At 48.5% G+C, this 16,277-nt stretch overlaps 1 protein-coding gene across 8 annotated transcripts in view; it reads left to right on the forward strand.

Moving 5' to 3' along the window:
- Nucleotides 1-15,339, forward strand: part of MRTFA (myocardin related transcription factor A) — a 308,975-nt gene extending 293,636 nt beyond the window's left edge. For 6 of the 8 annotated variants that reach the window (XM_029590436.1, XM_029590440.1, XM_029590437.1 and 3 more), the window contains 4 exons: nt 3,391-3,546; nt 3,879-4,034; nt 12,443-12,503; nt 13,325-15,339. In XM_029590436.1, the coding sequence (XP_029446296.1) occupies nt 3,391-3,546; nt 3,879-4,034; nt 12,443-12,503; nt 13,325-13,860 (909 nt within the window). In that variant the 3' untranslated portion in view covers nt 13,861-15,339. The remainder of the gene's footprint in view (nt 1-3,390; nt 3,547-3,878; nt 4,035-12,442; nt 12,504-13,324) is intronic. The other 2 variants (XM_029590438.1, XM_029590443.1) reach the window with 1 other exon arrangement.
- The last annotated feature ends 938 nt before the right edge of the window (nt 15,340-16,277 follow it).

The raw sequence follows: 16,277 nt of genomic DNA on the forward strand, positions 1-16,277 counted from the left end.
GGGCAAGGTTGACCATAGTTATGATTGTGGGGGTTACTTGTTTTAGAGAGGAGGCTGGTATCAGGTCGAGAGGGTGAGTAGTTGGTTTAAGTTTTGAAATGATTTTGCTTATTTCTAATTTTGAGACAGGGTCAGAGTCTGACCATTTATCTTTAGGATCAATAACATCGTATTTGTAAGAAAAGGTAGTGGTAGAGAATTGTTTGTTTCAGTATTTTTTCAGATAAAGCAGATGCATATTCTTTGCATGATGTTTAGAGAAAGCATGGTTGGTTGTTTGATTAAATGAGGGTTCTTTAATCAGATTTTTTACTGTATTTGTGTAAGACAGAGCTTTCCAAACTTTTCATGTTGGTGACACACTTTTTAGACAAACATAATTTCACGACACGGTAATTCAGTCTACTAGTAAACCAGAGGTTAAAGGTTAAACGAACGAAACATATTTCGACAATTTATGTATGTTTCCTTAAATATATACATAAATAAAATGTTTCACGACACAACCTATCTCATGAAAACCTTAAATTTATATTAAAAATATATATTCCAAGATTAATGTTATTGTTATAATTTATGAGAAACAATAATAAAACAAATTGTCTGTCCCCCACACACTCATCTCTCTCCTCCCCCCAGCACATGTCTGGCCCCCACACACTCATATCTCTCCCCCTCAAGCACATGTCTGTCCCCCCAGCACATTTGCCCCCCACTCACTCATCTCTCTCCCCCCAGCACATGTCTGGCCCCCACACTCATGTACCTCGTCTTTTTGATTGTTGCCAGTTAAGTGCTTCACTCCCTTCCATGATCACCAGACACTGCTGCTTGCAGTCAGTACTCCTCATGGCCAGGCCTCATTGGCAGCAGCAGCCAATGCAAGGATGGCTGGGCTCGTTCCACCCACCAAGCCCCCCCAAAAAAGCGATTGACAGCAAAAATCACCCAATAATAAGCAACCCATAAACTGAAAAAAAAAGTGAATCTCTAGGAAAAAAAAAGCCCAAACTCGCATCAGAGTTGACCGGGCTTGCGCAACACACCTGCACACTGCAGGCGACACACTAACGTGTCCCGACACACAGTTTGGAAAGCTCTGGTGTAAGAGGTTGGCCGTTAGTACGTTAAAGGTGCAGGTGGCAGCTTTGGCCTGAATAGGGATTAGTTCAAGGAAGACTTCTCTTCACATTCGGATATGTCCAGGTATTTGAAAGGTGTTAAGCATATTTGACTACTACTACGAATACCTGTGCTGCTTTGGAACCTCAACCTGGTGCTGACCTTTTTGGCAGATCCTACATTCCATCATCTTTGGCAGCTTCCCTTGCATTTGTTAACAATGAAAATGATGTTCTTAGTCACCATATATTCAGCACTGCGGATTTCAGTATTGCAAGCTCTCTCTTGCCCTTTCTAGTGATTATGCTGGACAGGGTGCAAATTAGGATTGTACCATTCTTCTTGCCCAAAGTTGTATCTGATTTTCCTTTGAATCAATCTGCATTTTTATTGTCGTTGGATAGAGCAGTGGATGAGGATGAATTTCAGAGGTTGTGTCCCTTAGAAGCAAGGAGACATTTGTTGTGTTGTCTTAAAGTTACCAAGACCTTTCGGAGAATAGATCATCACTTTGACTTCACAGGGGAATGAAAGTGTCATGTTGGATTAAGGATTTGGTCACAGTGGCCTATGTAGATAAACCATTGCCCAGAAAAATTAGGGCTCATTGGACCAGAGCAAAGATAGTATCTTGGACAGAGTTACAGTTGCTATCTCCATTGGAGATCTGTAGAGCAGGACTGTGGTCTTCGTTGCATATCTTCTCCAAGCATTATCGTCTGGATGTTAGGGTTCGGGAAGACAAGTCTTTGCCAGAGCGGTGTTGCAGGAAGTGCAAGCAGCCTCCTGCTTATGAGGAAGTAGCTTTGATACATCCCACTTGTGTGGCCTGGCCTGCCTGAATGCAGAGGAAGGTGAAATTACTACTTAACCTGATAATTTCCTTTCCTCTAGGACAGGCAGGCCAGTCCACACTCCCTCCCTAGGCTGCCTGTATTGTACTGTAATTTTCTTTGTCCTTATCAGGGGCATTCTCAGAGGCAGAAATTGAAGGCCGATGCAGATTTGTGGGACGTTGAGGGTCCTGGTAAGTGTGTGCCTTCTTTGCCTGTTATGGTTACTGCATTTCCTTCTCTTCTGAGTCCAATGCTTTTGCTCACTGGAAGTGGGAAAACAAAAAAAGTAAACTTTTTGGAGATGGAAATGTATAGTGTTGAGGTTAAAGTTCAAATGTTATTCAGTTGTCCACAGTTGACTTTTCCAGGAATACTGGGAGGCTGATGTCAGTACAGTGCTATGAGTATGACATCAGCAAGTCAGTTCATCTCCATCTGCTGGTTGGTGTGCATAACCCGCTTGTGTGAACTGGCCTGCCTATCCTAGGTGAAAGGAAATTATCTGATAAATAGTAATTTCACTTTTCCCTCCCTTTCTTCCTTCCTCACTCCACAGGCCTCAACTTGGCGCCATGAACTCATGTCTTCAAAAGGTGGGGGATGCTGCTTGGACCAGTCCTAGGCATGGTAACTAAGAGTGTATGGCAGGCCAGCAGCAGTATTCATTCAGTGAAGGTCTGTGAGCCGGTGCACAGGAAACCTGCGCAGGAGTAGGAGACAGGGCCACCATGAGGCCTGTGAGTGTGTGCCAGCTCACAGACCTGCACTGTTGTATTGAGTACTCTTCCTGGCCCACCCACCACTCTGATAGTAACCAGTCATAGAAAAGTTTCTAGCAGCAGTATCTAGCTTCTGAAAATATAAGCTAAGGGAAAGAGCCAGTCCTAATTTTGTGAAATAATTACAAATTCTGCAGAGGAGAAGAATTCCATGCCAATTCTGCTTTGTGCAGAATTCCAATGGGAATATTATGTAAAGGTTCTGAGAAGTATTATGATACAGATCCATCCCTTTTTTTTAATAGGATGGTTCTAAACTTTAAGAGCTGAAATGCTTTCTCTTTAAATTAACTAAATCAGCCTTATTCTGAAAATCACTAATGCTATTTTTTCAGCCGTTTCAGCACCAGAGGTATTGAATTGTTTTTCAGGGTGGTCAATTTCTTTGGTGTTGCTTGTTGTGATTTTGGGGCATCTGAAGAAGGGAGTTGAGTGTCTTTGGAAGTTCATGCATTGTTGGAATAACCAATAGTCTGGAAACCACCCAGTGGTTCGGGGTCATCGGGGTATTTGTCATTGTTTGTCATCTCATTGTTTCTGATTAGATGCCAAAAGATAAAACATTTTATCAGTGCAGTTGCAGAGGGGATTAGGGGTTGGACTCTTCCATATCTGGAAAAATAATTTTCTGTCCATTTCTCTGTTCTCTGCAGGGTCAGAAGCAGAACCGGCAAGTGGTGACGGGACCCTTGCCTAATGCCATATTGTCTTACTCTGCTCCACCTAATTTGCAGCCCTTCTTCAATGGGCTTCACAAGCAGCTTCCAAGGAGTGGCAAATCCACTGCCCAGCACAGCACTGTAAGAAAGGTAATATGCCCACATCAATCAGAACTTATAGCTAATGTTTTGACATTTCTGTGTGAACCTCTCCCAACCTTTCCCTTGCAGGGGCAGCAGTAAGGCACTGTAGGGACAGACAGCAAGAAGCCTGGTAGTTTCCACTGTTCAGAAGTACAGAACTGTAAAATTCCTCAGATATTATAATTGTACTATTGATTGTGCATGGCTAGAAACCCCTGCAGGAAAACACATTCTGAAAGGCAAAAATGATAATCACCATTAGATAACATAATTGTACAACCACGTTGTGGAGTATTTGTTCACCTTTTTCTGTTTCTTTTTTTCTCCTATATTCTCAGACACAGAATTCATCGCAGCCAGTGTCTCCCCATCAGCCAGTGACTCAGCTGGATCTGGAGCCACCGCATTCACTCTTCACCCCTTCCCAATCCAATAGGACGACAGAGCCACCAGGCTATGAGGAGTCTGTGAAGCAGCAGCCCAAGCTCCCACAGGTACACCAGGAAGAAAGAGGATGCTACAGAGTCATTAGGTTGGGGAAGGGCCGGCGGAAGCACTAAGTGAGCTAGGCCTGTGCCTAGGGTGCCGACCATTCGGGGGCGCTGCCACCGCTTGTGAGCCAACGAGGCGGCAAAAAATGCCCCTTCAAAATTCTGCCAAGCCCCCAACTCACTCTTCCCAGCACCCTCCCCCCCCCCCCCCAGTTTGTGCCACCCTCCCAACTCTCCCCCCAATGGTGCTGGTCGTCCATTGCCCCTACCATGTGACACGGGCCGGCCAATGGCACCGTAGCCCCTGTCACATGGTAGAGGCTAAAGGCCACCTGTGCCATTTTGGTTAGTGGCAGCAGATGGCCCAGGAGTGGCAGATCGCTCCCGGGACCCCTGCTGGACCACCAGGGGTTTTCGTGAGTCTTGGGAGTGGTCAGGAGGGTGGAAGGGTTATTTTATTTAAATGTGGGGGGGGCAGTACAGGGGGTGGGGGAGAGGCGGTATGTGGTCCCCACACCCGGAGGTAGGAGTTGGGGTTGCAACTGGGGGCGGGGGGGGGGGGTTGTTGGCGTGACTGGGAGGGAGGAGGGGTGAGGCGTAAGACAGAAGGTGCCTAAGGCGCCTAATCCCCTTGCACCAGTCCTGAGTTGGGGACATAGTCTTTCACAATGTTGCAATAGTGACACCATCTGCTCTAAAACTAAAAGGAAAGTGATTCTCCCAGGAGAAAGCAGGATGGTAGTCCTCACAGATGGGTGACATCATCAGATGGAGCCCAGCAAGGAATACTTTTGTGAAACTTTGACTGGCACACTGAGCATGCCCAGCATGCCACTATCCACGCAGCTATGCAGGGTCCCCCTTCAGTCTTTTTTTTTTTTCCGCGGTGCTGTTGCCGCGCGTTTTTTCCCGCTTCGGGGGTCTCCCTTCGCAAATTGGTTCCTCCGGCATTCGGTAGGTACTTTTTTTGCATTGTGGCGACCGATTTTCGGAAGTGTCCCGAGTGTCTGCGGACTATATTAATCACGGACCTGCACAACGTTTGCGTTCTCTGCCTGGGGCCTTCTCACGATGACCATCGGTGTCCCAGCTGTGCTCAGATGACCCCCAAAGGCCAGCGCGCCTGCCTGGACATGATGGAGCACTTATTCAATTCCAGGCAATTGGCTCCATTGACTCCAGTACCAGGTACGTCGAGTCGTGGGGATCGATGTGACTCAGGGCCTTCTCCCTCAGCGCCCTGCCACAATGAACACGGTGCGGGAGATCGCCCTTCACCATAATCTGGCCAGTCCAAGGCCTCGGGATCATCTTCCTCAGCACCGGAGAAGGACCTGGCAAAGCACTATGGGAAGCACCGACAATCATCATTGTACGATGCAGGCATCGATGCCAGAGGGGTATTGGCTCCGGCCGAACCCCCTTCGAAGCGGCCCTGAGGTAAGGAGGCCCCGTCCTCCTCTAAAGCCGGGAGCCCAGGGCTTTTCCCACCAATCTCAGTGTCGGGTACGAAGCCTCCACAGACCAACATGGAGGCTCTGGTTAGGCCCACCTGCCTTCTCCTCCCAGTCTGCACTCACTTCGCCCGAATTTCAGGAGGAGTTGGACCGCATTGTCCAACAGGTGGCACTCAGTGCCCTCCAGGGCCTCCAGCAAGCACCGATGCCAACCTGCATACCGGTGCCAGAACCGGTGCCCTCTATGTTGATGCCTTTGCTGGAATGGTTGGACGTGCTGCTCGGTGCAATACCGACGCAGCCAGTGCCTGGAGGTCCTCCATCCCCTTCTGCCGCCAGTTCCTCCCTCCAACACTATCCCGATTCCAGGTTCTTCGGAGGAGGAGAATGCGACTACGCACTTGCTGCCATGGTCAGTGCCATCATTGCTGGAGCCTGCTCCCAGGCCATTGGGTGTCCCGGTTTCCATCAAAGGTTCCGTTGCCGCGCCAGCATCAAGGGCCGTTATTGAGGCCCTCTGATCGGCCATTGATGCCGGTGCCCCGAGACCCAGGATCTGGACTCCCTCCTCGACCCAAACAGTTTGGTGGTGAAGAGAAGGCTCCTTTTGATCCCTGGGGCGATGCTTCCTCCGAGCTTTCCTTTGACGCCTCAGACGATCTTCCGTCGGAAACTTCGCCTCCGAATGACAGGCACCACTTACCCCCGGAGGACTTTTGCCAGCTTTGTGCTGGTGATGGCAGAGGCCATTCCCTTCCAGCTATTAACGGAAGACAACACCCGCCATAAAATGTTGGAGGTCCTCAAATTCATGGACGTTCCTAAGGAGGTGGTGGCAGTAGTTCCGGTACATGAGGTCTTCTTAGAGCTCCTCTACCGGTTATGGGAGCACCCAGGCTCCTTAGCCCCAGTCAGCCAGAAGACGGACGCCATTTATTTGGTGCAGCAGACCCTAGGCTTCCAAAAAAGTCAGCTCCCACATCAGTCTGTGGTGGTGGAGTCTGCGCAGAAGAAGGCCAAGAGGGCCCGCCCGCACTCACTCCTCTGCCCCTCCGGGGAAGAACCAGAGAGCCTCGAACGCCCTGACGTAAGGTCTTCCAAGGGGCTATGCTTATTGCCCGTATAGCGGCATATCAGTTGTACATGAATCAGTACAACCGTAACCTCTGGAATGTTCATTACCGGAAGCAGGTCCAGGAGTTAGCTGAAGGTCTCCCCCAGCAGTTCCAAGAAGGCTTGGAGTTCATTCTACAAAAAGGGTTCAAGGCTGGCAAGCATGAATTGCGAGCAGCCTATGACGTGTTTGAGATGGCGGCAAGGGTATCCGCAGCCGGAATTTTTTTTTTTTTTTTTTTTTTTTTTAATTTTTAATTTTGCAATTTCAATAACACAAAACATTATTACGTGTTCAGCAAATAAGCATAGTATTTCCATTATTTAAGGTATCTTTTTACAATTATCCAATTCTCTAATAGTACCATCAAATAAAATTTTAAAGGAAATATAGAATAGAGATGGAAAACTAAAGTATAATATTACTACTTGCTTGTGGCACTTTTATACAACAAGGGGGAGATCCATTCCACTTTAGAGCAATTTAACAAACACATGATAAAAGAAAACTGGGAGTAAGGCAGTTATGTATTAATTCGCTGATTCAGCCTGGATCTGATGTCCACTGATGTAATTGTAAGAAATTGCCGAGCTGATCTGGCTCATAGAAAACATATCTATTTCCAGACACTTTCATAACACATTTGCATGGGAACCTCAGAATTATCTGGGCTCCATGACTTCTAACTGCAGGTAACAATGTCAAGAATTTTTTTCTCTTTCTTTGTGTTTCCTTGGAAACGTCCGGATATATATCCAAACCTTCTGGTTTAGATATAAAACAGATCGATTTTGTAAGAACTTCTTCATAATATTTTCTCTGTCCGATGGTGTTGAAAACTTCACCAATAAAGTTCCTCTTCCTTCTAATTGCTGTTGTTGTGTGGTTTCTAGAAATTCAGTAATATTTAGTAATACATTTTCACCAGATCGCATTTGATTCTCAGATGTTTCCTTGAGGTCAGACACAAAATATGCTTTAATTATTTTAGGTTGTTCTTCCAAAGTGATTTTAAGAACATCTCTCAAATAACTTTTAAATTGTTCCTTTGGAGATATCGAATTGCATTTAGGAAAATTCAATACTCTAATATTAGTATCTCTCAAGCCGTTTTCAATTATCTCTAACCTCCTATTCATAACAATATCAGTTTTTATCAACGTATCTTGAACAATTTCAATTTTATTTACTTTCTCCTCCATTTGAATCATTTTCTTCTCTTGTTTCTCCACTGACGCTTTCAAGTTACCACAAATTTCTTGCATATTTTTCATAGGACCTGATATCGTCATTAAAGAGTTTAGGAGTGTGGCTATAGCTAGCCATAACGATTCCATGGTAATATTCTCAGGTTTTTCTAGCGGTTTCAGTTCCGGAAAAGAGATCGCTTGTATGACAACATTTATATTTTCCTCAGCTCTAGGCAATTCTGTGGAATTTTCCAAGGCCATTCTCTCTCCTCCTACGGCTCCAAAGCTTTCGGAGGGTTCCCCTCCCCCCACTGGGGTTGACGCCAATCGTCCTCCCTCCATAGGCAAAGTTAAGTTCTCCCCTGCGATACACCCCTCGGGTGAACTCACCCCATCCAGCGCATTCCGTTGTAGAGGCGATTCAGTGTTCGCAGCCTGTGTCCATGTCGGGGGGGGAGGTGTCAGCGGGGCTCCAGGGCTTAAAGTTATTTCAGCCGCATGCGACAGCGTTTGCTCTCCAACTGTCGCTAGCGCGGGCCTCACTGGAGTTACTGCCGGGGGATAAAACTCCGCTATAGTTGTTTGCTGCAGAGTCGGGCTAGAGACACTCGAGGAAGCCTCTTTGACCCGAGCTTTTTGTTTGGTGTGTGGCATTTCTGCCTATCCCCAGAAGGTAAAAATGAAGGTAATTTCTTGCAAACACTACGGAGCTCCAAACGCCATGTCCTCTCAGTAAGACGCCATCTTGGATCTCCCCGCAGCCGGTATTAATGCCTGGCACTGGGCCTGGCTTAAGGCCTCCACCCTTCACCCTGAGGTCCAGGAAAAGCTGGCCGACCTCCCCTATACAGAGGAAAACCTGTATAGGGGATAAGGTCCGAGACGCGGGGGCCCAGTTAAAAGATCATCACAAAAATCTGCATCAGTTGTCCACTACCACCTCGGACCCCTCTTCAGCGACCCGCAGGGTGCCACTTAGGCACCCCAGGAAGGCTTTCTGTAGGCAACGGAGTTACTATCTTCTGGCCTCACGTGCTCGATCAGCTCGAGCTGCCCCAAAGGGCCACTCCCGCCAACAGTGGGCGCCTCGGGCCCAGCCCACGTCTCAATCTGGCCCAGTGGCCGGCTTTGACTGGCACAGAGAGAGCAACTACCTAACCCCAGTGCCCACAGCTTCCGACTCGCCGGTTGGGGGCCGCCTCTGCTTATTTGCAGAGCGCTGGTCCCCCATCATCACCAACCAATGGGGGTTAACTATTGTGAGACGGGGCTACTGCCTGAATCTTCTCAGCATCCCACCAGATCCCTTCCTTCTCAGGGGTGGAGCCTCATGGAGCACACATCAACCTTCAAGTTAGAACTCTTGGCCCTGTTGCGGCCCAAAGCTATCGAACTGGTTCCCTGCGCCCAACAAGGCCAGGGGTTCTACTCCAGGTATTTTCTCATTCCAAAGAGAACAGACGGCCTCTTTCCCATTCTCGATCTCCGGGCCATAAAGAGGTTACTCTGGTGGGAACGGTTCAAAATGGTTTCATTGGGCACCTTACTCCTGCTTCTTCATCAGGGAGATTGGCTCTGCTCTCTCAATTTGCAGGACACTTACGCACACATTGCTATATTTCTGCCTCATCGGAAATACCTGCACTTCATGATAGGCCAGCAGCATTTCCAGTACAGGGTTCCTCCACACGCCGAGTCTTCAAGTGCCTGATGATGGTTGGCGCACCCCTGCGCCACAGAGGGGTGCACGTGTTCTTCTATCTAGACGACTGGTTCATCAGTTCCTCGAGGGAGGAAGTCCTGCAGTCCTTGAACTCGACAGTCAGGGTCCTCTAATCTCTGAGTTTTCTCATCAACTTTTCAAAATCCCAGCTGATGCAATCCCAGTGACTCAGCTTCATCGGGGCGAACCTGGACACCACGGTGCCCAGGGCATTCCTCCCCAGCGATCACAGGGCCACCCTGGCAGGTTTAGCCAGGGTGGTCCGCCCAAGGCAGACAGTTTCGCCCGCCTGCTTTTGAAGTTGCTGGGTCACATGGCGTCGTCCGTGCACATAACCCCAATGATCTACCTGGCCATGAGGGTAATGCAGTGGACTCTGCGGTCCCAGTGGCACCAAGCCTCTCAGGAACTCTCTGCATTAGTCCAGATCACCAAAGAGCTTCAGCTCTCCCTCGCCTGGTGGGCACAGGAAGCCAACTTGAGCAAGGGACTTCATTTTCAGCCCCCTCCTGCTCAGGTGATCCTCACCACAGATGCCTCCGACATCGGCTGGGGTGCCCCTGTCAACAGCCTCCGCATACAAGGGGTGTGGTCGAAACCCGAGGCGAGAATCCAGATAAATTTTCTGGAACTCCGGGCAATGCGGTATGCCCTCTATGCATTCCAGGACTGTCTGTCCCACAAGGAAGTCTTAATACAAACAGACAACCAAGTGGCCATGTGGTACGTGAACAAACAGGGGGGCACTGGCTCCTATCTCCTCTGTCAGGAGGCAGTGCAGATTTGGGCCTGGGCCCTGTCACGGTCCATGCTCCTGAGTGCGGTGTACCTGGCGGGGATGGAGAATGTGGTGGCAGACCGCCTCAGTCGGTCGTTCCACCCTCATGAATGGTCTCTCAAACCCTCCATGGTGGACAAGGTCTTCTGCAGGTGGGGTCTGCCAGATGTAGATCTCTTCGTGTCCCCTCAGAACCACAATGTGAGCTGCTTCCACTCCCTGTTCCAGGGGGACCCGGGAACTCTGTGGATGCCTTCACCCAGTCCTGGAGAGTGGGTCTCCTATATAAGTATCCTCCAATTCCACTCATAGGCAAGACCCTCATGAAGCTCCAAGTGGATGGAGGCTCCATGATCCTGATAGCCCCGCTTTGGCTGCGGCAGGTCTGGTTTCTGATCCTGCGCGACCTATCGATCCAGGAGCCCATCCGGCTGGGCACCTCTCCTGACTTCATCACAGGATCAGGGCAAGCTGCGCCACCCGAACCTTCGGTCGTTGGCCTCATGGCCTGGAAGTTGAAAAGCTAGTGTTATAGTCCCTAGATCTTTCAGACCATGTCTCACAGGTCCTGGTAGCTTCTTGTAAGCCTTTCACGCGGAAGACCTACTAGTTAAAATGGAAGAGATTTCCAGTCTGGTGCGTGGAGCAGGATCTCGACCCTTTCACCTGTCCCACGCCTTGGCTCCTGGACTACCTGTGGCGTCTCTCAGACTACTTCGATCCACCTGCCATCAGCACCTACCACTGCGGAGTGGATGACACTCCAATTTCGCTGCAGCCCTTAGTGAGCGCTTCATGAGAGGCTTACTTCAATTGAAGCCTCCACTGCGTCGTCCTCTTGTAGCCTGGGACCTCAACATTGTTCTAGCGCGGCTCATGCTGCCTCCATTTGAGCCTCTGCGCTCCTGCGAGTTTTAAAATCTCACCTGGAAGGTTCTCTTACTCTAGTGGCAATTACATCCACTCACAGGGTCAGTGAGCTGCAGACCCTAGTGATCTATCTGCCTTACATAAGGTTCTTCCATGACAGAGTGGTGCTGCGCACTCACCCATCTGAATCAGTCCATTGTCCTGCCCTCCTTCTTCCCGAAGCTACAGTCCCACCGAGGTGAGCAGGCTCTGCACACCTTGGATTGTAAGCGTGCTCTCGCTTTTTATCTGGGGGGCACTGCGGTCCACCCAACTCTTCATCTCTTTTGATAAAAACAGACTTGGGGTTGCGGTGAGCAAGCAGACTCTGTCCAATTGGTTGGCGGACTGTATCGCTTTCTGCTAGGAGCAAGCGGGCCATACACTAGAAGGCCGTGTGACAGCGCATTCTATACAGGCCATGGCGGCGTCCATAGCCCACTTCCATGCAGTTCCAATTGCTGAAATCTGGAAGGCTGCGACGTGGAGTCCCCTCCACACGTTTACTGCCCACTACTGTCTGAACAAGGATGGTCAACAGGATAGCATCTTCGGCCAATCTGTCCTCGGCACCCTGTTCCAAGTGTGAGAACCCAACTCTCCCTGCCTAGGGCCCCTTCTGTGGATCAGGCTGCCCCGTTGTTACCAACAGCTCCCCTGTTGTTGTGCCTGTTGCACGTTATTGGGTGTCCGTTGGCCCAGTGTATTCCGGGGACAAGCCTGCAGCTTGGTATTCACCCATCTGTGAGAACTACCATCCTGCTTGTCCTAGGAGAAAGCAGAGTTGCTTACCTGTAACAGGTGTTCTCCCAGGACAGCAGGATGTTAGTCCTCCGGAAACCCACCTGCCACCCCATGGAGTTGGGTTCATGTGCGTTTTCTTATTTTATTTTTTGCTCATCTTTTATGCTTTGATACGAGACTGAAGGAGGACCCCGCGGGGATAAGGGGCATGCTGGGCATGCTCAGTGTGCCAGTCAAAGTTTCTAGAAACTTTGATAAAAGTATTCCGTGCCGGGCTCCATCTGTGAGGACTTACATCCTGCTGTCCTAGGAGAACACCTGTTACAGGTAAGCAACTCTGCTTTTTGCAGAGAGGCCAGGCGGAGCTTTGATCAAAAGTCTGTTTGACATAATGGACTAGGTGTACTTAAAAGGATCTTATCCACAGTGCCTTCGGATTGATTTGCAGGGTAGATGCGGAGTTTGAAACTGGTCTTAGCAGTGTCTTTATTTCTAGGCAAGCCGGTCTTCAAGCCAGCAGATGGATGACTTGATCGACATTCTTATTCAGAGCGGAGGTAAGAGAGACTTTTAGAAGTACTTAGAAATGCTGGCCCAGTGGCTCATTGCCAGCCAGAGAGAGGGATCTGAGTTCAGTTCTTGGCTTAAATTCTGCACTCTCACATGCTGGCCCAGGGCTTGGGAATGATGTAAAGGCTGCAGTGATTCATTTTTAAAATACAATTTTAGATTTTGATAAAGCATCTTTTTTTTCTGCAGGAATGATTAAGTTTGTATTTTTGTGCTCTGCACAGATGTATGCCAAGCTTGAGGTGTAGCCTACCTACCTGTTCGGGAGGGGGGGGGGGGGGGAATTTATATGAAGAGCTTTGTACAACCACTTCAGCATATCTGCCATGGGTTTTGTTCTTTTTTATTTGTTTGTTTCCCCTTTGGTGCTATTGTGCTACCATAATGACTAAAGGAAGTAGAAATGAGACTGAATTTGGGTAGGAGGAGCTGGATGCTACATATTCTGCTCTCATGAGGTGAGAGGAGCACAGCAGCTTTTTTTATGACAGAACTTCATTTATTAGCTGTGCTAATTTCTGAAGTTTGACTGTATGATGTGACATCCCCTGTTGGTAAATCTCTGTGGCAGTAACCTGCTACATTTTAATCCTCTTATTTACTCAGAAAAATAATAAAAAAGAATCTAAACTGGAAATTGAAAAAAAAAACAAAACAGCTGCCCATGTATATAGGCGTTATGTTTCAGATCAGTACAGCCTTCTTCAATCTGTCAGATGACAGGATTTCCTGGGCTGATTCATAATATATGAAAGCTCTGTGGATCGGAGAATGTAAAGTTTATAGTGTCTGTTCTGATCTTCCCCAGCCCCCCTCTCTCTTTTTACAGAAATGTATACAGAATACAAAGAGCAGCCATCCCCCGCCCTAAAGGAGATGCCTCCACCCTCTTCCAAGCCTTCTGCAACCATGGGCACCTCTTCGCCAGCCGCCCATTGTGCTACTGGCCTTCCTTTGCCAGTGTCCTTGGGTCCAATCACAACCCCGGGGAAGCTGGAGGATTTTTTAGAAAGCACCACAGGGGCGTCACTGCTGACATTGGACCAAGATGGCATGATCCCCCTGACCCTAATCGACGACCTCCACAATGAGATGCTGAGCAGCTCAGCCTTCTTGGACCACCCCCTTTCTCCCATGGACACCTCAGAATTGCACTTTATCCAGGAGAGCGCCAGCACAGCCTTGGACCTTTGTGACACGAACCTTGACAGTATGGACTGGTTGGAACTGTCGGGGGTGCCTGCCATGAGCCTGGCGCCGCTGAGCAACACCACGCCCAGCCTTTTTTCCACAGACTTTCTTGATGGGCATGATTTACATCTGCACTGGGATTCTTGCTTGTAGTTTATCCTGTCCAAGGGGAAAAAAATGTGCAGTCAGCCCCACCCCCTTTCCCCATGTAGAGAAGAAAAGTGGAGGTAGGAGGGAAGCTTTGCAGGGAAATCAATTAACCAAAAAAATCAGTTGGAGCTGCTTCGCTGTAAGCTCCTAATGTGCTGGCATGTGGGTGGTGGTGATGGTGGGAGCCGGAGTGGACACTACTGATGCAGAGGAGGAAGTTGCCTCAAATTTGTGTTCTGCTTTGACAGGGCTGGGTAGCGTTGCTACTGAGATTCAGAAGCACACTGCCTCTCTTTGAGGATCTCCAATGATATTTTTAAGCTCCTTCAAGTAAGTCTCTCTATAGTCTGCTGTGTGTGTGTTTGTGTGTGTGTGGTTCTGCTCTCCAGCCATGATCAGTTTGATTGAGCTGGGGAAGAAGTGGTTAGGAAAAGTCCCTGCTGCTTTTTTTTTTTTCTGACAACTGTGACAGCAATGCTCTTAAAATCAGTCTCCTGGGGTGCACTGGTGGATGGTCTTCTCTCTTACCGACATTTACACTGTTACTTAATATCCTGATGGGTAGAAGGCACCCCCGCCACCCTCCTTATACACACACAGTCACTGACTTACGATTTCCATGTCCACCCTTGGCATACAAGCCCATTCCCTGAAGTTGCACCTTATCTCTGGTTTCCCAGAAGCTGCCAGGCTGGCCCCGTCTCCGGGCTGCTCATGTTTATTAAACCTGTCTCTTCCTAAGAAGATCCTCTGACATCCCTTCCGTTATACTTTTAGGCTTTTCTCTACAGCAGCAGGTGTACTTGCATGTTGTTAATAGAGACACATGTGGTAACGGGAGACTTTGCCTAGGAACCAAATTATGGTAAGCCATGCTTCAGGGCAAGGGAAGGAGAAGGTATCTTAATATATAGACATTAAAATACTTGACTTGAGCAGGAAGGCACCCTACCCATGTGGTCATCCTAACCTGCCAATGGACTGTTATGCTGGTGTTAAGCTCAGTTGGGGCATATAGCGCTCCATAGCTATACAGATTGCTCCTCATAAAGGGGTATTTCACGCCATACTCTGCTCAGAATCGAAGACACTTTCTTGGGCACCAAGGAGGAGAAAGAAAAAAGCCACTGAAAATCCAGACTTTGAAAGACTTACTGTCTGTGGTATGGAAACATGGCATTGCAAAACTGCAGGCTGGGCCATCACCAGCTGTCTTTTTTTTTTTCCTATGTCCTGAGAGGATTTAGGGAATGTGAAAGGTGTTGAAAATCAAAGGGTGGAGGGTGAATGTACTTTTGTTAAGGGTCTCTGTTTCTGGGATTGGTGGGAGGTGGTCTTCCCAGATTTCCCTAAATGAATGCTGGTACAAACAACATAAACTCAAAAATTACTGATTGTAAATTGTAATGAATCTTTTATAAATAAAAAAACAAGGACAAAAAAAATAAAGTGAAAAAAAAAAAGGTAAAATGCTATGTTGCACAACGGAGTAGTCTGAATTTTTGCTTGTGCGGGTACAGTGTTACAATGCGACTGAGCCCTTCATGGTTGTTTGTGTGTGTGTGTGTGTGTGTGTTCAGCTTCCAATTTTCCAGTCTTTAAGATTGGCTGTGAGAACTTTACAGCCACTCTAAAGTCTTTAAATTGGCAGCTTCTGGAACTTGGCACAAGTATGAGAGAGACTCTTCTCTCATGAGCAATTCCGGGCACCCTATTTTCACATCTTTATTTTTATTTATTCAAAAACATTTGTATTCTCCTAGGACAAGCAGAATGGTTGTCCTCACATGTGGGGTGACATCATCAGATGGAGCCCGGTACGGAAAAGGTTTGTGGTAGCCTGCTGCTATCCACACGTCCACGCGAGGTCCCCCTTCAGACTCTTCTTTTCCGCGGTGCAGTAGCCTTGCGGTTGTAGAGTTCCAAACTCTTGAAAGCGTTTTTGCTATATTTTGGGGGGCTTTTCTGTGTCTGGTCCCTCTTCACATTCGGTTCCTCTGGTAGGTACCCTTGGCTTTTGCCATCGCTATTCGCGGTTGATTCCCAGCTCCCGCTTCTGGGTCCCCATCTGTCATCGACCGTGCACCAGCCTCTTTTTCAGTGGCATCGGGTTTTCGACAGTGCCCACAGGCCATGTCCATCACGGATCCGCATGAGGTGTGTATCCTCTGTCTGGTGGCCTCGCTTGACATCCGAGGGTGGTGTTTGTGCGATCATATGATCCCCAAAAGGCGTGCTCGCCTGGATAAAATGGAGAAGCTTTTTGGCTCTCCAATTCCCTCCACTTCGGCGTTGGTTTCTTCCACACCTAAGGACAGTGGGGTCCCCGTCCCTTCCCCTGGTGGTCCCGCTCTCTAGTACCCCTAAGGATCGCGGAGAGGGAGATCGATCCTTGGTCTCTCCCCTCTCCCTAAACTCGG

Source organism: Rhinatrema bivittatum, chromosome 2 (genome assembly GCF_901001135.1).
Source record: "Rhinatrema bivittatum chromosome 2, aRhiBiv1.1, whole genome shotgun sequence".
Taxonomy (NCBI): Eukaryota; Metazoa; Chordata; class Amphibia; order Gymnophiona; family Rhinatrematidae; genus Rhinatrema; species Rhinatrema bivittatum.